This window comes from Desarmillaria tabescens (genome assembly GCF_030435595.1).
Source record: "Desarmillaria tabescens strain CCBAS 213 chromosome Unknown EV420scaffold_11, whole genome shotgun sequence".
Classification (NCBI taxonomy): Eukaryota; Fungi; Basidiomycota; class Agaricomycetes; order Agaricales; family Physalacriaceae; genus Desarmillaria; species Desarmillaria tabescens.
This window is the reverse complement of record NW_026848310.1, coordinates 188431-209619: the sequence shown is the minus strand read 5'-3', so window position 1 is coordinate 209619 and position 21189 is coordinate 188431. Positions and strand designations below refer to the sequence as shown.

Here is a 21189-nt window from a genome sequence, read left to right as displayed (position 1 = left end):
GGTGTCCGACAGAACGGTGATCTTGGCTACGCCGTAGTCCATTGTGAAGTTCGACTAATTTTTTTTTCAGTCTTGAGAAAGAGATTACAGCAGTATAAGATGCTCGAGATTCTACATCCTTCATCATTATCACCCCCCCCTCTAGTCTCTCAGCCTCCTCAGCCTCTAGCTATTCGATCCATTTGATTCAACCGTTTCACATTTGCGAAACATGTCTTCATTGTACACTACTCCCGTCCTGGGTCTCAGCAAGGGTCTTCTTGTGCTCGACACATCTGCAAACGCCACGGGTGCACCGCGAAACAGACAACGTGTACTCGTCGTCGGTGGCGGCGTGACTGGTCTAACGTGGGTGCATCATACTGTTCATATTGTCAAGCTCATCCTTGCATTGATAGGACCGCCTGGATCCTACTCGACGCAGGATACGATGTCACTGTGGTGTCAGAGCAGTGGGCGCCAGCGACGCCTCGTATCACGTCTCAGATCGGTAAGCATATCTTTTGCTGAAGTTGCAATCCGTCACTGACAAAAAAAAATTACTTTCCAGCCGGAGCGTTGTAGGTGTATACACATATCATTTACAGCCCGGAACTAAACCTCTATTTACCAGGTGGGAGTATCCTCCAGCCGTCTGCGGTAAGACTGCGTCACTCCATTCGGGAATTTCGAAGCTCAATCACACACTGTATAGGCCAGCACACAGATGCGAAGTCCTTGGCTCTGTCCAAAGGATGGTCACTGACATCCTACCGAATTTTCGACCAGCTAAGCAAATCCCTGCCCGCCATCAAAATGCGCACAGCCAATTTCTTCTTCGGAAAAGCAATCGAAGACCTCCCAGATCAGTTGAGCAAGATGCGCGAGATCGAAGCGTCGTGTATCAAGGGCTTCGTCCGGGACCCGGATTTGATTGCGAAACATGCAGTCAACCAGAATGCCGGCGTTGTCGATGCATACTCCCATCTGGCTCCTGTCATCGACACGGACGCGTACATGGCAAGTCCCTTCATTCTCAAATTTTATTGTCGGTTGTATTCACTCTCATAAACAGGTCTGGCTCCATGATCTGGTCGAGGCGAAAGGCGCGGAGCTGATCACTCGCCGCATCGATGGTGATCTCTTGGACTCCGAGGCCAAGCTTCTGGAGACCTATGGTGCCGTTGCAATTGTCAATGCTACTGGTCTAAATTCATTCGAATCTGCGGGAGACAAGTCATGCTACCCTCTACGTGGTGGTCTGATCCGGTTAGTGAATGACGGGAAGCGGTTCCCGAAGGTTACAGAAGCTCTGGCCGTCATGCACGACAACGAACTGAGCTCGGAGCATGAAGATATCGTGTTCATAGTTCCCCGAAACGATAACGTATGTTCACCCAGTCGTCTATTCGATTTCCTTTGATTTACCTCACTTTCAGATCCTTATCCTCGGTGGTATCGCTCAGCCGCATAGGTGGGAGCTTAACCTCACGATGGAGTCACCTGAGATCCAACGTATGCGTGAGCGGTGCAACAAATTGTATGTGCTCCCTAATATGCGATGTCTCCGGTCCACTAACGATGGCATTGTCAGTGTTCCGGGACTGGAGAATGCAGAATTTGATCCTGTAGCGCCTGTTGTTCAAGGACTGCGACCGACGCGTGTAGGAAATGTACGTGTGGAGCGGGAGCTGCGACCGAATAGGATGCGTGGGGGATCGAGCAGCATTGTTCATTCGTATGGGCAAGGAGGATCTGGTTTCTCGTTCTCTGTCGGGTGTGCGGTGGATGTTCTGCATTTGATTGATCAAGTGGTGCTCGAGAGGCGGGTTGGAAACTTCAATGTGGAAATGTATCGGGCTAATCTGTAATTCGGGTCTGATTTCGTTATGCTTTTATCTTTGTACTACCTTTGCATCGTTACTACCGTCTACTGCTTTTTCTCTTTCCTTGTTGTTATCAATGATGTGTGTATTTGAATACCGACAAACGATTAAGAACGACTCATCACCCGAAACGCTATGGGGCCCTGCGGACTGTCGACCGACATTCTTCCTTTCGTAACGAAACCCACCTTCTCGTAGATAGATTCCTGTAACAGAAAAGGTATGAGTTGGGCATTCAAAATGTACTTTGACTTACATTCAAGTCTGTCGTCGTAACTAATGCCGTGATCGTTCCGGATTGTACAGCCTGTGTGTGAAATGACGTTCAATGCATGAAGAGCTTTTGAAAGCTATGCGGCAACCTACTCGTTTGTGTGACTCATCTAGAAGCATTGTACCTATCCCTCTTTGCCGGTACTTCTCGTCTACGGCAATGTGTGGCGTCCACCACGAATCCAGTGCTCCCGTTGGCCCTAAAGCGGTCTTCACAAGTTCCGACGTCTTGGGACCGTACTATGCCGTCGGCTCATTATTAAGCTGACCACGCTCGGTTAGGAAAAGGTTACTCACGGTCTCCCCCCACCATTGGCGCGTTTCTGGGGAAAGCTTACCCATGAACTCGTTCAGGCCTAATTCCCTTTGCTCTGCGCTAAAAATGTTTGTGGTATAGATGGGCGATGAGATTTCCATGGAACCAATATTACCTACTCAGCGAACAGCGATTTTCCCGGTCCAAACCACACCGCCATCCCCACAATCTTGTTCGAGTTCGAGACGTCACAAGCTAAATCGATCGTTCCCGCTAAATTGGCGGCACGAATCATCGACCGAAATAGAGGGTCCATCAGGTTCTTGTCATCGCCCACCATCGCTCTGGCCACAAGCACTACATGACGCTCAATATGGATTGAATATGAGGTGAGTCGTTGATCATACTATCATCGTAAGCCTTCACGGTTAAATTCACCGCAATTTCTAGTTCTTCCGCTATGGTAGCCGTGAGATCGAGGATTTTAAAAGTGGTCTTGCATACCAGTTAGAGAATCAATGTGACGAATAGCGAAAGGGGACATCTTAGTGTGGCAAGCTGTCTGTGGTGGGGGAGGTGCTTTATATCCATATCTATCACCAGTTGATATACACAAGATGTACGAGGAAGGTTCGGTATGCCCGTGTCACGTGCCAAGATGTCTATTATTGCCTGCATCTTAAAGTTTTTGAATGGAGTTAGAAGATAGATAACGATTGATATTGATCCTTGAGGACTCCGAGGCAACTTTGAAAGAACTCTGATCATCGATACGGGCATTACAAGGCTACGATGCAAATAATAGAAATGGCGCCAACGGCGTTAGACCTTCAAGGGTGTCAGATTGATTGATGTTGATGCATGAATAACCCTACGGTAATGTGCAATCAGAAGAGTGGCTATCATGATCAAAAAAATAGATTCAGTGCCTACCAGATGCCTTATCGCCAGTACCAACGATATCAACACTGCATCCGGGTTCAGAGCACGTTATTTCGAATGTATGGTAGGATCCTGACATGCAGGAGAAAGCGGGAGTTTGTGAAAGTCCTTCACGTGAAACTAAAAGCCTGCCGAGAAATGACCTGGTCACTGGTAATGAAGAATAGGAGACCGATTTTGTGTTCAGTTTTCTTGTTGCATGGGGGATAGACCAAACATCAAGGGAGACGGCATCATCAGACATGGTGTCGGTATATGCGCTGTGTGAAGGTGTTGCGATTCCTATTGTGCAATTTTCCATTCCGAAGTCAAGTACTCGAAATTGAGCGATTGTTGAAATCTAAAAGGCATCAGTTTACAGACTGAGAATAGTAATTTGGGGTCGGACCTCGTCATTCACAACTAGGCGTCGTTCGAACAATGGAGTGAAACCGTTGCTTGTGAACAGCATCGTGTTCTGATGGGAAGGAATGACCTCATTCGGAGATGCGCTCGACACCTGGACGAAAGAACGAGCGTGATTAATGATGGGAGGGTACTGCATCCTTTGAAGGCTAGCATTGCTATACAGTCGGCCAAGGTTGGCATAAGACTGCCGGATAGGAAGGGAATCAAAAGACACGGCTTGTGGACTGGGCAATAGCTTGAAGATGTACAGTGTCAAGCCCATTTGAGTAATTGAGCCTAACACGACGAAGACGGCGAAAGAAACCGTCAGTTTATGCTGCCAATTGATACTATTTGACTTGGACGCTCCTACACATGCGCATCAGTAGTTGCATCGAAACGTCTCTCGCAGTGGTTCCATACGCTTATTTGGTTCTTCCTCGAGTAGACGCTCGTGTTCAAAAGTATCGTTCGAGTCCATGATGATCAGTGGCAGTAGCTAGAAATCGGTTGACTACTTATACTTATACAGTGGCTAATATGCTCACACTCCCGGCTCCCAGCCACCACGGAGAAACACCAAGGCACGTTCTTTCATGTCACGGCTGAGCGCTGATGGAATGATGAACCATAGTTCATGTAAGCACAAAAACCGAGCTCTAGATGTGGGACAACGACAGCTAAAGAATTTATTCAAAATTTCGGGTTTGTTTATTTTACTCGGCCTTGTTTGGCAGAAAGGTTTTTCGGAACGTCCGTGCGACCCATTAATGACTTTGCGGACCAAGTGGTGATAGGCATACATTGGTAAATAAGCTTCAAGTATTACAATTTGATCCTCTCTCTCCACCAGATATATCACGACTACGCCGATTCCAGCTCTGGGATGTTGAACAATCTTTTGTCAAAGTGGGATAGATGGGGTACTTGCAATTGCCCGTCATTACGCCTCTTCTTCATCATCGTCGTAAGAAGTTGAGATGAAGAAAGTAGCAGGAATCGGTTTCGTGTCCGGTGCTTTAGCTGGAGGGATGATTAAACGCTATCACAGTTCAAGCTGCTGTGTTTCCTACCTTCAAGGGTGGTTTTTATGCTAGGACTGGCCTTGGCTGCTGCGATGAGCACGATCAAAGCCATCGCGAAGAATGGAAGCTTGGGCTGCATGAGGATGAAAGGTGATTTAGTTAACTTGGAACGGTATTATGATCAATGCTGCAGTTGCTTTATATACAGGATGACGTCCCTTCTGCTTTTACTGGTGCCATAGCTAACTTCGCAACCCAGTAGAACGGTTACAGTGATGACGGGCTCTCTAAAAGCATGCTTCGGCTTGTCCACGCCAGGTCATGATCCATGAGGCACTAGCGCTCGACGAATTGTTGGAACCGGTCTTATCAGCGCCGGTTTGGATCTCAACCACTACCCTTTCATATTGCCTTTTTTTCATGCTGGCGATTGCCGTTACCCTTCTGGTATAGATCAAATTTTCCCTAAGGCCGGTTCTACCTATCGGAACCAGCAATCCATTGACTAAAGATAGTGTGGAGTGTTCGGCAATTAAACCTCTGCACTGTGGGAATGGCGTTCTGACTGATCATCCCCTCGCCAGGGCAGGCATCTACCCGTAGGCTAAGCGCTCATTCGAATCGATACCTCGTCTTCTCTGGACACCATATATTGGCACGAAAGTCTACCAAAATAATTGACCATATCGTATCCGCGTTACTCGTTGACTTGTACTGCACATTATTCTTGTGATGGACGTACCAACGATCGGTATCGACAATGAAAGGGGTTTCTATGTCGGTATAACCTTGGGTGCCATCCTCTACGGTGAGCTTCTTGAGCCCTCATTTTGCTAATACGCTCTGAGACAGTTGCATTCGCAGGCATTGAGATTGTACTATTTTTCCAATCCGTGTATTACTTGGTCTACTCCGCTGCAGAAAAATCCAAAATTCTGTACAATGCATATGGGACCGTGCTATTCATCCTGGCTACTATTTCCGTCGTGACAAATGGTTATTTTGGGCAGCTGGTTTGGATCGAGAATGGAGACTTCCCGGGCGGCTCGGGGGCTTACTATCTTGCGAATCTTACCCTCTGGCTTAATACCTTTGGTACAGTAGCAGATGCGGTGGCTAATATTTTGGGAGATGCTCTTCTTGTATGTTTTCGTCAGTCAGTACTCGATGACTAGGACTAACCTAAATTTATTTAGCTTTATCGGTGCTATGTCATCTGTGGCGCCCGTAGGTCGCTCATGTATGCCCCATCACTTATCTGGATAGCGTCCACAGGTAAGCACGCTGAAGTAACACCCGGATTCCGCTGCGAACCACTGACTATTTTCGCAGCGATGGCCATAATTACCAATGTCATAAGTGGACTGCCGGATTCCAGTGTTTTCAAAGGCAAGGCGGCCAGTTGCGGTGTTTCCTGGGTGGTTCTTACCGTTAGTTTCAATGTTGTGGTCACAACGATGATTTGTGCGCGCATCTTCTCGCTCCAGCGTTCCGTCAGGAAATATATGGATGCGGAAACTGCAAAGATGTACACCGGCATCATTGCGTTGCTGGTAGAATCGGCTCTACCTTTCACAGTCCTCGGTATAATCTTCATCGCAACTTATGTTCGAGCGAGTCCCGCCGAGTGGACCATGGCACCGACGTGGGGATCATTTGTGGTAAGTCCAATAGAATGCTGCCGAAGACTTGGAAGTGACTGTGTTCCAGATCATATCTCCTCAGCTTATCATCCTACGCGTGGCCATGGGTAGAGCATGGACAAAGACAACCATGACTAACGTGACTCGGTCTTTGGAGTTTGCTCATCGGACCGGTACAAGTACGGGTCTCGAGAGTACATTCGTGGAAGGGAGCTCGACTGCAGCAAATAGCACCTCTTTGGCCTTCGGGTCGGAGCAGGAAAGCGCTGTCGACCTGCAATCGGAGAAAGTAGACGAACCCGAAGTCCACGTAACATTTGTTACTTAGACCCAAGGTTCTCGGGCGGCGAACCGACTACGTACAGTACTCTATTTAAAGATTCATACATCAGTATTCGAGCAGCTATACTTATATCGGCCGAGGCTTTCAATAGAATATGTACTGCATACGTCACAATTTTCAAGTATGAACAACCTAGTAGTAGATGGGCCCTCAGTGGGATCCGGCTACAGCAACAGCACTGATGCCATGTAGAGTTATCCAATCCCGGACCCACTTATTCCAATTGGTCGCCGCATAAGTGTATACCTCATCCCAATCTTGGCAGACGTGCATCGCCCCTACTCGCTCCCTGAGAAAATCCCGTTGCTCGAAACTCCCTGGCTCCAACGTCAAATCCGCGCGGCACAATGCCCACTGCCTAATGTAATTCATACAGTGTTTAAGATGACCCCAGTGGGGCTTTTCAGCGTCTGGGGCAAATGACTCGAAGAGGAGGACCGTGCAATGTAGCTCATGGAACATGGGTACTGCAAAGGTTCGATTGGAGGGTCCTAAGACGACGGTACCGAGAGATGTTGGAAGAATCGATTGCCATTCTGCATGAGAATTAGGATGGTTTAGGGAGAAATGCACACTCTCCTCCACTTGCAGGATAACAGTAGAGAGATTCTGAGCAACCGGGAGAGCATATGGGAAATCATCTCCGATGAAAGCTATAGTTAAAAGAATCTAATCAATATTTCAGTCAAGCCCTATAAAAACTAGTTCACATACTATAATCTAACATATCGCTAGACAGCAAAAGCGATGTTCGAGGTGGAATCGGACTAGCAAAGAATTCGGATACGACCCATGCATATTCAACCAAGGTAAACAATAGAGCAGTGGAGACAATGCACAAGAGGATGGAAAGGAATAGAAATACGTCGGAATATTGAAAGCGCATAGCTCAGACTGCGAAGATGTAGCATACAGTACTACGGTGAGGTAGGCACTTAAGCAAAGTCGCTTAGTTGCCGCCATGCACCTCTTTGTAAAATTTATTAGCTTTGGTATCCAATAACAGGTACGAAAGACCGGTACTATAGAGAAACCGTCTGTGATCCCCAATTGATACGTCGGATACTGGACGCTGGCGATTAATGCGTTGCTAACACCGTGATACGTAGTAAGAAACGTGAATAGAAACGTCTGGCCCACCTCAAGAATCCCTTCGCAAGTTCTCGGCTGTGATGATCATAGCATTTCAAATTAAATGATGGGACGGCCTGCTCCACCGCACCTGAGAGTTGATCTGCACCAATCATCTGCCCTGCCCTGCTCCCAATCATCATCACATGGTACCAGGTGCATGGATCAGATATAGGCCACGTCAGACTTCAAGATAGTGCAAGCGCTCGTCTTCATTTTCTCTTCATCGCGAATCATTTCCCTCCTTATCGCGCCTAGCATACAGATACTGATGCTGATATTCTTTTGATGTTACGTCCAAGTCGATCGGTCATTGGCTGAACGGCATCATAGCTGCGCGCTTAGATCCACGAGCCACTTGGGTTGGCTATCGAGTGGATCCCAAAGACCCCAGACACAGGAGGAAGCTGTGATAAAGGCATATGGTTGTCGAACGTGATGGCTATATTCCACTGTTGGATCTGGCCTTACGGAGTATCGAAAAATTTCGAGTACCTCCAGTTCTTCAAGCAATGCGACTCAGTAGTGTCTTCACTGAGCAGAGCAGTCCGATGCGCCTTGCTACCCTTGTCGTCATATGCGGAGCTATAGGCCTACAAATAGAATGCATCATTTGGATTCAGCGTTCAATACTGCGTCTGAGCACTCACAGTAAGTTTGCCCCTTCTCTGAAAGGACTCGTGAACTCAGCTTCTATCAGACACTCAAAGCGACGAGCAGGCTATTAATTCATGGCAGATACCCGCCCTTGACCCCATCTTAATGGCATTCGAAGACTCAGTTCATTATGGCATACACGGCTCCGTTGCAAAGGCAGAGTGGGACAGTCTGGTTCCCGGCGACGGCCTGATATATCTCGAAGAGCAGGGCTCTGAACGACCCTTCATGATATCTATGTTTCATGAGCTCCGCTGCCTTGGTATCATTCGCGATGGTCTTTTGGCTAGATGGAAGGACGTCGATAACCCACTCCCATCGGAGGAAACACCCGCCGTTATTCGCCATTGCGTGAATTATTTGAGGCAAATGATCATTTGCCGCTGTGATATTGCCGTAGAAAGTCTGATGGAGATGCCGTCGACTGGCTATCCCGATCTCTATCTTTGCAAGGACTGGTCTGCCGTGTACGATGAAGCAGTCAAAAACCAGCAGCTGCATGCAATGAGGACCTCAAACTGTGAGTTACACTTCTTCTCCAATGGTCTAAAGCTTAGGATAAATTAATTAGCATGATACGACGCTATCACTCGTTGGAATGACTCACCACCTATTCCAATCAGTCATTGGCGAGGACGAGAAATCGCTCCGGAAAGAATTCAATCCGTTGTAACTGCCCTGAATAGTTAGAAGAGAAGTGGATAATGGCCGATCTTACTGTAATCCAACATGTAAATCAGATCCTCGAAATTATAGGCATCACGCATTCAAAAGTAATCATCTTTGCAAATAAGATTCTTACAAGGGGAGGAAACCTCCTTGCATGTGTTACACGGCGTTCTTACGTCTTCTGTTTCAAACAACATTGGCGGTCGACAAGGTCAAAAGCGGGTCACAGTCGATCTCAGTATAATGTGTGTATATCTGCCCAAGCATGTCATATTGCGTTATGTGAATCGGATAGGATAGTGCCATAGGTGCCATACATATACCCATAAAGTACGGATAACCTAGATAGTCGAGGGGTAGAGCATCTACGGAACTCAAGTCAAAACGAGATAGAAAGGAGCATTTTCGAGTGACGTACCACCCGAACACTAGCACCGAACGCGCGGGGAGGGAGGTTGGAACGGAATTTTGATTTTACAACACCAGAGCTTCCATGTGGCCGGGTTACTCGTCTGTCGAGGAAATTGAATAGGCTATCTAACGGAAAACCAATATACGCACCCCCAAATGACTCGCACTTTGGATCCCTTTACTTCCCGCTTCGCCTTGTAGACATATGCAACCCGCTACAAAGAAAAAACACATCGGTACGCAGGATGATTTCAGCGACTAGATAGGCGTACCTTTCCGAGGTAGAACTGGGCATCCTCCTTGGTAGCGACACCCTCAATTTGAAGGAGGGAGGTGTTGGGACGACTGTTGCGCTTGGCCCGCTTGTGTCCAAGGACACGACCTTTGGAGTACAATCTGTCAAAAAGACCGTAAGCGTCATCCATTCAAGTTGGCGTCCATCCATCGTTTCCAGCAATCCAAAAGGCTCCAAATCGCAGATGCAGCATCTCGGGGACGTCAAGAGGGACCTCTCACCTCGTTGAGCCCATTTTGCTGTAAAAAAGAGTACCGACGCCTTGAGAACTTTGAGGACCTTGAGGATGTGTTGACGGCCGAAAACGTCGATTGGCTTCTGATGCAAACAAGCACAAACTCGTTCACTTCCCCCGTCAATAGGGGCCTGCCGGGAACCAAAACGGTAGCATATGTTGAGATAAATGGGTGAATGGTTTTTCCATTGCATCCTCAGAAGACATTAGGTGAATTGTCGGTACCAGAAGGGTCCATCCATCACAATAATATACTCCTACTGTAGTAAGTACATGGTCCATCAGAATCAACTAAATCCAACATATAAGGCCAATGCGCTAGACGACTGCCCCTACATCGTCCCAGCACAAGAAAGAAGGAAAGTAACGCAACGCAATAGGTAGCAATAACAGAGAAATAGAATATCCCATCAACCTCTATATGCGCCACGGCCCGCCATGTTGCCACTACCCCCAGAAGGACCCCGATCATGAGAGTACTGCCGTTGCTGGTTTGCGTATGGCCGGGGACTGGCCGTTCGGTCATCCAATGGGCTGCCACTACGGCGCTCCACAAAGGGGCTACCGCTTCGCTCCTGCTGGAATGAGCTCATCGTCCTATCCATAGGGACTCCGGCGTGGAACGATGACTGTGAGCCCTGTGGCCGATGTACTGGCGCCTCCCTCATAGCACCATCATTGTACATTGTCGGCGGTATTGATGGCGCTAGTGACTGCGATGAATCGTAGCCTTGCTGCTGTTGATAGTACATCTGCGATCGTGGACTGAGGAGAGGCTCTCGTGGAGAATCCATCGTGGTCAACTCAAAGTTTTCCGCAGGTGGGGTGGAACTGCTTCCGCCAGCAAGATACCGGTCGCGATCGTAGCTGTTGAGTAACGTTGTACTGCTGCCATAGAAGTTAGGATTTGGAGGACCGTTATCCAACATCACAGTGGAGTTCATTGATCGGGCGTCCCAGTCCAGTTCACCGCGATCACGTTGGTATTGGACAGGGTCATATTCGAGATCACGCTAAGGATAGATGTAAGTTACCAGAAGGTATGTCGATACAACACATGCTTACTTGATCAATGGCAGCAATCCGGATACCACCTTCGACGACCTGTGCATCCATCTTCTGCCCGCCGTATTCATCAAGCTTGGCTTGGTCTCTACCAATCTTACCCTTATACACTTGACCAAGCAGAGGCATCATGTTCGCATGCAGCATTGGCGTGAACAAGTCAGCATGAAGGGCGGGATGTCCAAAGCGTTTTCCTAGCTTGTTGCCCTTGTTATCAGCGCGTTCTGAATGCACCTTTGCCAGCCGAAGCTCCTCTTCCGAAGGATTGTAGTAACGGAATGCGCTATCAAACACCTTGTTGGCATAGATCTTGTACGCAGCGACAATAATGATGGGAGGAATAGTAATGAGCCATTGCAGTGACTTGAAACCGTATTGAAGACCGATGGCTGCACAGATTAATAAGAAACCGACCCGAGCACCAGTAAAAAAAAAAGAAAACCTACTCAAAATAAGTAAGGCTTGCATGAGGGCGACGCAAAATAACAGCCGATTCATGAGAACATTCCACATTCGCTGTACATTTAAATGATAAGCAGGAGTCACGAACTTTTTAAAATGCACTTACGCCACCAGTTTCAACCTTACTCACGAACACAAACATCAGTTGATATTTGTATACAAAGGAGCTCATCCAAAAGACGATAGCAGCAGCCAATGGCACTAGCGGCGCGAGGGGAGCAAACACTAGTCCGACGGAACCCATGAACAGCTAAAGTTATAGTTCAATAAAGGGAAGTCAAGACGTGCCTACTACACAAATAAGAACTCACCGTGTTGCCACTTGAGAGCATACAACCATCAGTACTCTGTCAGTCCAATAAAGGAAGTCTACCTACTAGTACACCGCATACGGGAAGATGGGGGGCTGAGTCCACTCTCGGATGTCACGCGGAGTACGACCAAACACACTAAAAAGAGATAAGGGTTCAAGATTACAATAACAGCAGTTTCGCTCACTGAGTCTTGAACGACAACCATAGCAAGTTGATAATCTGGGCCAAATCGAAGACTACGAGGAAACCACGTAAACTGTAATTTATTAAATCAGCTTGAGAGCACCTGCCCCAGGGGAGTCTACGTACGGGAAGAATGTCAGCCAGTAAGACGCTTGATCAATATAGGTCCTGTTAATGGTATCGGGCAAGGCTAAAGAGTGAAAAAATTAGGAATAGATGCGTACACCGGAGAGATAGAACTCACTATCAAGATTGCTAATAATCTCATTGAAACTCTTCTTCCCGATCTGTGCCACAATCTGCTTCACCGAATCTGAACGAAGATAAGTTTAAGTCGATGCATATAAATGGCACAACGCACTAAAAATGACACCAATCAACGTGAAGATAATCAATTGCGAAATGACCAAGAAAGCAAAGTAGCGAGCGACGACAGCCCGGTCAAGTCTAGAGTGCGTGAGAGCACCCATGTACTAGAAGAAGGAGGAAGAAAAGGTCAGGAGATGTACACGGCAGCTTTTGTACAGCCTCGTACCTGCGTCAACCATCTCATGATTACAGGCAAAAAGAACCCAAAAAGACCGGACACAGCCGGTGGAAGAACACCAGAAACGAAAGCAAAGGACGTGGGTGAAGAAGACGACCATTCTGCAAGAAATGTTACGTATGCAGTCAACTAAAAAACGGTCAGAACGAGTAGAGCGTTAAGCCATGTTACTTACCGAGTCCAAGTTGGCCAACACCGATATGATGAACAAGGGCACCGTGTTGAAGAAACATACGAGGGCCAGAAAGAGAAATCCAGTCAGCTTCTTCCTTGCCAGTGCACCTTCAGACTTGTTCATGTTCTCCCAGATCTACGACTCGATGTGGTCAGGTATCGTTGCCGGAAAAAAAATAGGAAACGTGACTCACGATATCTTTGGGATTGGGAGCCAGTTCGATGTCTGTTCCTTTAGGATGCTTGCCGTTCAATAACTTGGCCACGATGTGAGCGTAAGGGACCGCAGCCATACTTGCAAAGCCATAGTTTTCTGCTTTGCGAGTGTCTATCTGGGAGCGATATTCCTCTATGGCAGCCTCTGTGCGCTTTGAGCTTTGCGCTATACAGAATGTATCGATAAGAACTAGCACCCGACGCAAAAGACAGCCACTCACGTATAAAACTCTATGGCGTCATGTTTTTGCCCACCAAGACCACAATGGCCACCAATTCTAACAGTTGGCCGTCTCTTGCCTATCTTCCCACCCTTCAAGGTATTTGACGAGGTATTGTTCCAGCTCCCTAACAGTGTCGTTGTGATAATCAATCAACTCTGGGAGCTTTCCGACCCTCCTTCCTATGTGAACGCTAGTCGTAGGATAAGGAACATGCACGGATTCAAAGATGTCCTTGATACCCATATCCGACTGGTACTTCTTTGGCACATGCCTCACGGTGAGGGTCCGAGCGTAGAAAGACTGGAGATATTCCGGAGACCGGTACCACTCCCGACGCAATCGTACGACTTGAGTCCAGTTGATGTGAACAAGCCAGATGATGAGGCCTGTGATTAGGTAGGACACCGTAACATGGACGAAGAGGAGGTTGCCAGATACGTCTCGGAATCGTCAACATACTCAGGACATCAGCGATTGCCGGAGTCGACCTTCCTAAGGTTGTAAACGACGTTGATAGGGATGAGAATGCCGCAGGTCATAACGGCGACACCAGTAAAGAGCCAGCGCAGGAGTCGCAGGAAACGAAGGAAGGTGACGGCATCAAGACCGATTTTTTCGACAAGCTCAGGTTCTTTCGTGTGGAGTAGCGGGGGAAGCCAACCGAACAAGACAGAGTCATTTATACGAGGTGGGGGCTTGTTTCCGACATGATACTTGACCTTTGGCTCATAGATAATCTAGAAGGAAATAATGGGCGCATGTTAAGGATGATTGCGAGGAATACCTGCCTTGTTTTTGGGACGTAAAAAGTTGAAGGCAAGGACAGTAACAGTCTGGTTACATATTAATGATGTAGTGTTGGTCGGTAAGATAGGATACACACTGAAACGATACTCATCAACACCACCTGAGAGCCAACGGCAGCGGGCGCCAGCGTCCGCGAATTCGTATTGAGGATGTCTCCTGCATTATCGAGACCGCCCATTTTCTCTCAGCAACGGTCGTTCAAGAAATTAAGCAAATAGTTGGTCGTGAAGAGCGTAGGCCTGCAGGACGGCAGACGTGGATATATCGCTTCAAGAAGAAGACTGAATCGTGAATAAGGAGGGTAGGTAGGATAGTGAGTCTTGAGGTCGCCTGGTAGGACAAGGAAGAGAATTGTTGGCGGGGGCCAGTCCGGTGGCTACGCATGCCGTCAGTCCATGCCTTATTTGTCTTTCCGACTTCCGACTCGACTGAGTATCCTGACAGCAAAGCGAATCGCATACTTAAAGATAGAAACTACATGCGAGGCTATCTATATTATTTGCACTGCATCTCATCGCACTCGTCAAGGAATACAGACGCTCAGGAAACGGAGGAAAATGACCAATGCGGCATGTCAGGAACTCCCCACAAGACCCGTGGCACTTCTATTGTTACAGAAAATAACGTCGTAAAGACTCGCGCGTTCACATTCGAGGGAAAACAAGGAATTGCAGGGTAAGGTTAGCAAGCAGGCGAGGATCGCATTTTCTGACCGCATTTACTACGTCCAAGCGATTTTCTTTGGCAGATCTCCTACGTTTTCTAGGCTTCTTGACGTTTCACTGACCATCTTTTCCCATCAGGGTCATTGTACCACCTTTTATTTCACCTTGAATCACGCATTCTTGGGGCTCGTGGAGTGCAGACTAATACGCCTACGGCCGCAGTTACGCGTAACATAACAAGCACAGAATGCCTTCATCTTGCGAACCATCCAGAACAAGATCTATCATGAAATTGAACTCCGAAATCTATTCGCTTGAAATGTCATTCTGTCGTCCCATAACAGATGCCAATGAACAGGTAAACTAGTTGAAGAAGCGGACATCACATGTTGCGGGTGGTGCAGATAGGAAGTCAGATCCAATGGGAATGAACGTGCATTCGCGGGGGTATGTCGGATATCAAGAACACAGCCTTTCCAGCAGTGCATAACCAGTTCTCCATATGATAAGCCGCAGGAAAGAGCGATTTCCATTGAGTAATGAACAGGTTGGGCGATGTACATTCCACTAGCGCAGCGAGATGGGTCAGAACCGACCCAGAACCGACCGGGGACAAGTACAGCAGAAGAAAGATGGTCCTAGTGACGTTGGGCATCAGTCAGAATACAGAGCTAACAGGCAACAATCACACAAAACCTTCATACTGCAACGGACACCTGCAAACATGATGAAGCGCTCTTCGTGCCTCCTACTCTTCGGTCCCCTTACAAGTGACATATATTAATCCTATAAAGGCTGTTGTTTCACGCTGGCAGCGCGAAGAAGTTCGTATGAGTAGAAATGACACTGAGCGCTAGACACAGATGAAGGACCAACACGGAATTCCGACAGGAAGTCAGAGACGTGTTGGCGCTTTCCTTGAGGTTCGGCGAAGCTAACTTGGAACTAAAGAATTTGACTTACCAGGACAATACGTCCGAACCATCAGCGACGCTGACGATGAAGACTCGGCCCCAACTAGAAGCGTGAAGGTAATTGTCTAAATCGAGGTTCGCGAGGATTGCTATAGATTTGCAGACCATAATATACATGACCATTTAGACCTTGCTGCGTCCCACAGCGGCCCTAAATAAACAGCGTGCATGATGCAAGGGAGATGGATGAAGAAAGACAGACAACAAGAGCAGTAACAACTATATAGTGGATATTGCAACGAAGACAGTAGTGGAATATATGAGGATGAAGTACTGTGTATGACAATGAAAAGAAAAGTGAGAGCAATATATGATTGGTAGTGATGATTGTCGAAGAACGAAATAGTGAGAGGTGAGTGGCGAGCGATATATATGATGGGCTTGCGACAGATGAAACAGTCCTGAAAGGATGAGAGCGGCGGAGAGCAGAACCAAAAAGAATAAAACGTGTGATTGGATTGTAGAATGCGTTAAGGACTGAAACGTGGCTCATTGGTACATCGGTGGAAAATTGCGAGAAATAATATTGCGTGTCAGATGCGAAATGCGTGTCGAAGTCAAAACTTGCCATCCACTTATACTGCTCGGGCGGGTTCTATGCTATGGACACCGGGTGACAATGCTCGTGGAATGAAATGATGAGAATGATGGTCTTGCTGCTGATCAGGAAGACTGTGATCGGGTATATTATGCATAGAAGGAGACACGCCAAAAGGCGAGAAGGCTGAACTCCCTGAGGTGGTGGAAGACGTCAAGGCATACCCGTACGTACCAGCGCGTGACGACGCTGATCCACCAAATGCCATCGACGAAGGCGAGCTCGAGAAGAATCGCGGGGGAGGAGGTGACGCGAGGTAACCATGTGAGTGATGGGGTGGGGGCGATAAGACCGTATCCCGCTTGGAAACGCTCGGCCGTTCGTCACCCTGGCAGTTATACGCCCCTCCCGAATAGGGTTGCGATTGTTGCTGCTGCTGTAGCATAGACCCACCACCAGTGGCACTAGTAGGCGTACGAACACCAAGAGGATTCTTGCTGTACGACAATCGAATCCCCCCACCTTTGACCAAACCTCCCAGAGGGTGGCCATACAGTTCGTTTAGTGCCTTCGCTGCGTGATTAACATCTTCAAACTGTATGGAAGAGTAATCAGAATCTACACGGTAATAGCGGGCAAATGAATTACCTCCACGAAACACATGGGCCCGGAGTTCTTTTGTTTAAATGACAATCGCCGGTACCCAGGCTGTGACGAGAACAGCTCTCGTAAAGATTCCTCCAGCGCATCAGGAGGGCAACCGAGCGGCAGAGGTGATATCGGTAAATTGCCAACATACAACGTATTGATCTAAATTTGAAATGAGGGACCCAGCTCATGCGATGAACCTTTAATATAACTCACAGGAGGGTTCTGATCTACGCCATTTCTTGTACTACCACCAGAACTAGCCCCTGATGCAGGGGATGGCAACTGCGGAGAAGTATTTCCTTGATGCGTACCCACATCTAGGTTTCCAACTGCTCGCGACATATCCTCATCTGTAGTAGCATTACCCGAGCTTCTGCCACTCTGCGACCCACCATTCGTGCTCGAAGAGCGAGAATCCGTTTGGGATCGTGGCTCAGTGGGATCATGACGATATGAGGCAACAAAAGCTTCGCGAGACGGCGAATATGGACGAGGACCTTCGGAAAATGGGACCGAAGAGCCCGACACAGAGGCGGGATCTGTAGGCGAGGATGACCGCTGGGATGACGAAGGTGGTCTGATTGGAATAGCAGAGCTACCAGTCCTTCGGATGTTATCCCACGGTCCAATAGAAACGTCATCCGGTTGTTGGAAGGATTGAAGAGCAGCAAGAGACATCATTTGGTAACCGTTTCCACTGGCGACGGGACTCGGACCGCCTGTCGCGCCGGCGGGTAGCTCTCCAGAGGATAACAGGCCTGTATTGGTGGACGACTGTCGTGAAATTCCAGGGGGCACTGAGTGGAAAGCATCATAAGCAGTCACATTTCCGGTTCTCAGTCGCATCTCCTTCTCGCGTCTCTTCCATTCTCTGGCATCATCGTCTCGCTCTGGGCCGCTACGGTGCGTGGGACCAAGACCCATGGCATTGAGGGCAGCTACCTCTCTCTCCCGCTTGCGTTCTTCATCATCTCTGCCGTCTCGAATGACACCGTTCATGTCTGTAACATGATCTCGCCATTGCGACCTGAGAGGGCCACCAGGATACTCTCGTTCTCTGACACTAAGAGCTTCGGCTCCGATACCATACATATCATTGGAGCCAACGCCTCCAAGGAGCCCGGCACTGGCGCCGTTGATCAGCGATGTCTGAAGACCGTTCATGCCAGGTGCACCAACACCAATCATTCCTTGACCGATAGCATTGGCAGAAGCGCTGGCACCTCCTAAGCCACTGGGAATGGGGCCTACTCCTCTCTTCGTGTGCAGGTTCTTCTTTGCCATCTCAGCTTTCAAGACAGCGCCCTTCTCGATGTCAACTCTTCGACCCTGTAGCAGATCTCGGGCAGACAGTGCCTCTTCCCGAGTCCTGAACTTCGCAAAGCCAATGATTTGCTTCCGGGGTGGCATGCTGAGGCCGGCACCAGTCATGAACTGACCGCTACCACTGTCATCGACGGAGGGTGCAGGCCAAGAGGACATGCCGTCACGCCCGCCATCGACAACGACACCGCCCTGATTAACGGTAACTAGGTTATATGGATCATTAGAGCCATTAAAGGCTTGAGCATAATTCGAACCAGCAGGTGGTGCGCAGACCCGCTGAGCCGACCCCGTTAATGCCGCCATATGACGTATACTCTTTGTTGGGAATTTTGAGAGTGGCAGCCTCAAACCCGGGAGAGAAAGTAAACATATTTTGGAACTCTCGCTCCTAAAAAGCAGATCAGTCAATTATCCTGCCACGTAAGCCGAAAAAGTACACACCTGCATATCATCGGGGAAACCAACAACGAAGATAGTGGAAATGTCCTCTTGCTGCTGGACCGGACCAGAGGGTGCACCGGAGCTGTTGATGAGCATGTTACCGGCGCCTGATAGAACTGCAGATCCACCCGCACCACCGACAACGTTTCCGTTGACTAAGGATGTAGCCGGACCAGATGGAATGTGAGGACCATATGGCGTTTGTGACGACAAATGAATGCCGTTCATGTACTGACTGCCGTAGCCATTAAGCTGCGACTGTTGATTATGCGGTTGGGATTTGTGCGGGGGAAGAAGAGAAGAATGCCCGTTGGTAAACTGATGGTCAACAACATTGAAAGACGCCTTGGGCACACTGTTTATCGTCTGGGTGCCAGAAAAGTCAAAACTACCCCGGGGCTCGAACGCTTGCATGTGGACATGGGTGGGCGACGTTATTTGTTGAGGATACATGTCCGCAGCAGATGGGTAAAAAGTCGATGGGTCACGATACGAGGTGGGAGAGGCGAGCATGGAAGGCGCGTTGTGGTGCCGAGAGCGAGCAGCGCTGGTAAAACTGCTGAAGGGTGATCTGAAGGAAGGAGGGGGGTCGTTGATTTTTGATGCGAGCTGCTTCTGGGGATCGATGTCGACGGGATAGTCAGAGTTGGGAGTGTATATGGCTACTATGGCCAGTGGTGTACATGCCGTTTTGCGAAGGTTGCAGATTGTACAATGTTTCCTGAGATTGAATATGGTGAAGCATGGGATGGGCACCGTTGTCGGGCGGCGAGTCTGAACGAGATACGATGGACTGCTGGGATTGGATATGCATGTGATAGGGAACAGATGATGAGCCTTCTGAGGATGTGTTAGAGGCAGAACCGTAGGAAGGCCCTGCAGCGTGGTCCGAGTCAGACGACGCAATGGGCTCAGCGTCTGCCTGAGCGTCAAGTGAATCTAGGAGGGACTTGTTGATAAAGTCCTCGTCCGCTTGGTGAGCAGAGGTGGGTAGAAGGGGGGTCGAAGACGCCAGGATGGGCAGATAATGGGATGTGACAAAAATGGGCAGCAAGGGGGGGAAATGAAGGACACTCAGCACATCAACAAATCAGAGAGCAGGATGGAAGGGGAGAGGGCAAAACACAGATGAGGTGACGCAAGATAGATATGAATACAGTGGGCGGCGATGGGATGAACGATGGGCGCGGTGTACGGAATGCGCGACGCGTACAGGGCCAAATTGGGGCCAACGACGGCGGAAAAAAGTGGAGCAGAATGTCGTCGACGACGTTGGGCACGATGTCGACGATAAGCAAAGGGTGTTTGAGGTCGTTGACGGCGACGGCGACGGAATTGGGTCGGGGAAAGGGGGATATGTGCGATCGAAGAGGGTGATGGGTTGGAAGGTAACAAGCGGACGAGGCCGAATTTCCCCTCCGGATTTCGCTTCTTCCCATTTCCATCCATTACCACGCATTGACCACTTCCTTTTTAGGCGATGTAAACCAAAACCCAAACAAAGACAAACCTGATTCATGTGATCCGGGCTCACCCTGGCCAATGGCAGTTCGCCACTACAAAGCGTGTACAGAGAGACGCACCGTGACCTCCGCCCTTCGGTTCATGTTCCCATTGTTTGACCACCAAGACATTGTCTCGTACCCACAAGGTCTCGCCTCTTATTTGCGTAACTGCTGCCCACCCACATTCATATCCTCCTTTTGTTCCCTATCCAAACCCATCAGTTGATTCTTTGTTCGCCTGATGCAGTAGGAACTGTTTGACTTTGTAAGCGCAGCGTCAGCCAATGAGAAAATTGTCGTTTTCGAGAGAAAGAGTTCATGAAAGTCATGGTTGAAAAGAGAATGAAACCTTACCAAGAAATCTGCCCACATCAGTTGCACGCGATACACACGCGATGGCTCGCCAAAAGCCTTTGGGGCCGGACATCCTTCTGGATTCCGGCGGTTGTTATTCGGTGACAGGGTAGCAGAGGTATTGTTATCGATTTCAATTGCGGTTCTGGGTGAAAGTACGGCACCATATTTGTTCACGGAATGGCCTTCTCACGTATCGCCGACGCCTCGTCGAAAGGGAGAATGATAAACCTTGCACAGGGGGTAGGCTGTGATTCCGTGAAGGACGTCCAGTTGACTGCGTTAGTCGGACAGGTGATGTCATGGTCTGTAGAAATCATCGAGACGACTTCGAGAACAAAGTCTGCGGTCGGCTACGGAAAAACAATAGTGAAAGAGACGTCAAATTGCGACAAGTTTCAGGGGAATGAGAATAAACTTCAGTAGAATGCCGATTTCGCACATATCTAACAGGTGGAGCCGCAGTCCATGTTCGCAAGCGTTGCGCGAGAGAATCGTGATGTCGCCCGACTCGACGCAGGTGAACGAGGAGCGGCCTAAAGTAAATCCATTCAACGTTGCAATCCGGACGACATAGAAGACTTTCAGGGAATACTCGCCATTCAAATACC

General features: G+C 48.6%; 8 protein-coding genes across 8 annotated transcripts; 3 read left to right on the top strand and 5 right to left on the bottom strand.

Annotated features, from left to right (window-relative positions):
* Positions 1–211: 211 nt before the first annotated feature.
* On the top strand, positions 212–1850 carry EV420DRAFT_1640472 (FAD dependent oxidoreductase; the record flags this gene model as incomplete). Its single annotated transcript, XM_060477107.1, has 8 exons — positions 212–348; positions 399–490; positions 551–560; positions 614–639; positions 695–975; positions 1055–1366; positions 1419–1519; positions 1574–1850. The coding sequence occupies 8 exons, from the start codon at positions 212–214 to the stop codon at positions 1848–1850; spliced, it is 1236 nt and encodes a 411-aa protein (XP_060332864.1).
* A 122-nt stretch (positions 1851–1972) lies between these two features.
* Positions 1973–2938, bottom strand: EV420DRAFT_1640471 (uncharacterized protein; the record flags this gene model as incomplete). Its single annotated transcript, XM_060477106.1, has 7 exons — positions 1973–2071; positions 2122–2172; positions 2232–2378; positions 2436–2514; positions 2574–2751; positions 2802–2852; positions 2899–2938. 7 exons carry the CDS (start codon positions 2936–2938, stop codon positions 1973–1975), a joined length of 645 nt encoding a protein of 214 aa, XP_060332863.1.
* Positions 2939–3316: 378 nt separating this feature from the next.
* Positions 3317–4006, bottom strand: EV420DRAFT_1267001 (uncharacterized protein; the record flags this gene model as incomplete). The annotated part of the gene is made up of 2 exons (XM_060467364.1): positions 3317–3676; positions 3725–4006. 2 exons carry the CDS (start codon positions 4004–4006, stop codon positions 3317–3319), a joined length of 642 nt encoding a protein of 213 aa, XP_060332862.1.
* A 1229-nt stretch (positions 4007–5235) lies between these two features.
* EV420DRAFT_168874 (uncharacterized protein) lies at positions 5236–6802 on the top strand. Its single transcript, XM_060479312.1, has 5 exons — positions 5236–5556; positions 5613–5890; positions 5945–6023; positions 6081–6409; positions 6459–6802. The coding sequence occupies exons 1-5, from the start codon at positions 5481–5483 to the stop codon at positions 6717–6719; spliced, it is 1023 nt and encodes a 340-aa protein (XP_060332861.1). The 5' UTR covers positions 5236–5480; the 3' UTR covers positions 6720–6802.
* EV420DRAFT_169006 (uncharacterized protein) lies at positions 6797–7716 on the bottom strand. The gene is made up of 2 exons (XM_060479332.1): positions 7449–7716; positions 6797–7387 (listed from the first exon to the last, which is right to left on the bottom strand). The coding sequence occupies exons 1-2, from the start codon at positions 7618–7620 to the stop codon at positions 6885–6887; spliced, it is 675 nt and encodes a 224-aa protein (XP_060332860.1). The 5' UTR covers positions 7621–7716; the 3' UTR covers positions 6797–6884.
* A 215-nt stretch (positions 7717–7931) lies between these two features.
* Positions 7932–9291, top strand: EV420DRAFT_1762297 (uncharacterized protein). Its single transcript, XM_060480695.1, has 3 exons — positions 7932–8516; positions 8566–9042; positions 9094–9291. Exons 1-3 carry the CDS (start codon positions 8288–8290, stop codon positions 9096–9098), a joined length of 711 nt encoding a protein of 236 aa, XP_060332859.1. The 5' UTR covers positions 7932–8287; the 3' UTR covers positions 9099–9291.
* A 241-nt stretch (positions 9292–9532) lies between these two features.
* EV420DRAFT_1477834 (DUF221-domain-containing protein) lies at positions 9533–14302 on the bottom strand (the record flags this gene model as incomplete). The annotated part of the gene is made up of 21 exons (XM_060469447.1): positions 9533–9556; positions 9610–9703; positions 9753–9817; positions 9875–9998; positions 10119–10215; positions 10548–11145; positions 11198–11586; positions 11644–11713; positions 11766–11909; positions 11971–11980; positions 12037–12108; positions 12158–12229; positions 12283–12346; positions 12401–12469; positions 12518–12629; positions 12692–12832; positions 12879–13013; positions 13072–13259; positions 13377–13703; positions 13868–14054; positions 14201–14302. The coding sequence occupies 21 exons, from the start codon at positions 14300–14302 to the stop codon at positions 9533–9535; spliced, it is 3084 nt and encodes a 1027-aa protein (XP_060332858.1).
* Positions 14303–16338: 2036 nt separating this feature from the next.
* On the bottom strand, positions 16339–20168 carry EV420DRAFT_1640463 (uncharacterized protein; the record flags this gene model as incomplete). Its single annotated transcript, XM_060477105.1, has 7 exons — positions 16339–16896; positions 16950–17111; positions 17166–18481; positions 18552–18666; positions 18720–19384; positions 19476–19792; positions 19846–20168. 7 exons carry the CDS (start codon positions 20166–20168, stop codon positions 16339–16341), a joined length of 3456 nt encoding a protein of 1151 aa, XP_060332857.1.
* Positions 20169–21189: the final 1021 nt, after the last annotated feature.

Bases quoted from the DNA above. Each gene is read 5' to 3' on its own strand.
- EV420DRAFT_1762297 (XM_060480695.1), top strand. From the start codon at position 8,288: ATGGTTGTCGAACGTGATGGCTATATTCCACTGTTGGATCTGGCCTTA. The intron at 8,517-8,565 runs GTAAGTTTGCCC...AGCTTCTATCAG, and splicing joins ACTGCGTCTGAGCACTCACA to ACACTCAAAGCGACGAGCAG.
- EV420DRAFT_168874 (XM_060479312.1), top strand. From the start codon at position 5,481: ATGGACGTACCAACGATCGGTATCGACAATGAAAGGGGTTTCTATGTC. The intron at 5,557-5,612 runs GTGAGCTTCTTG...TTGCATTCGCAG, and splicing joins CTTGGGTGCCATCCTCTACG to GCATTGAGATTGTACTATTT. The intron at 6,024-6,080 runs GTAAGCACGCTG...CTATTTTCGCAG, and splicing joins TATCTGGATAGCGTCCACAG to CGATGGCCATAATTACCAAT.
- EV420DRAFT_169006 (XM_060479332.1), bottom strand. From the start codon at position 7,620: ATGCGCTTTCAATATTCCGACGTATTTCTATTCCTTTCCATCCTCTTG. The intron at 7,388-7,448 runs GTATGTGAACTA...TTTTAACTATAG, and splicing joins TAGCGATATGTTAGATTATA to CTTTCATCGGAGATGATTTC.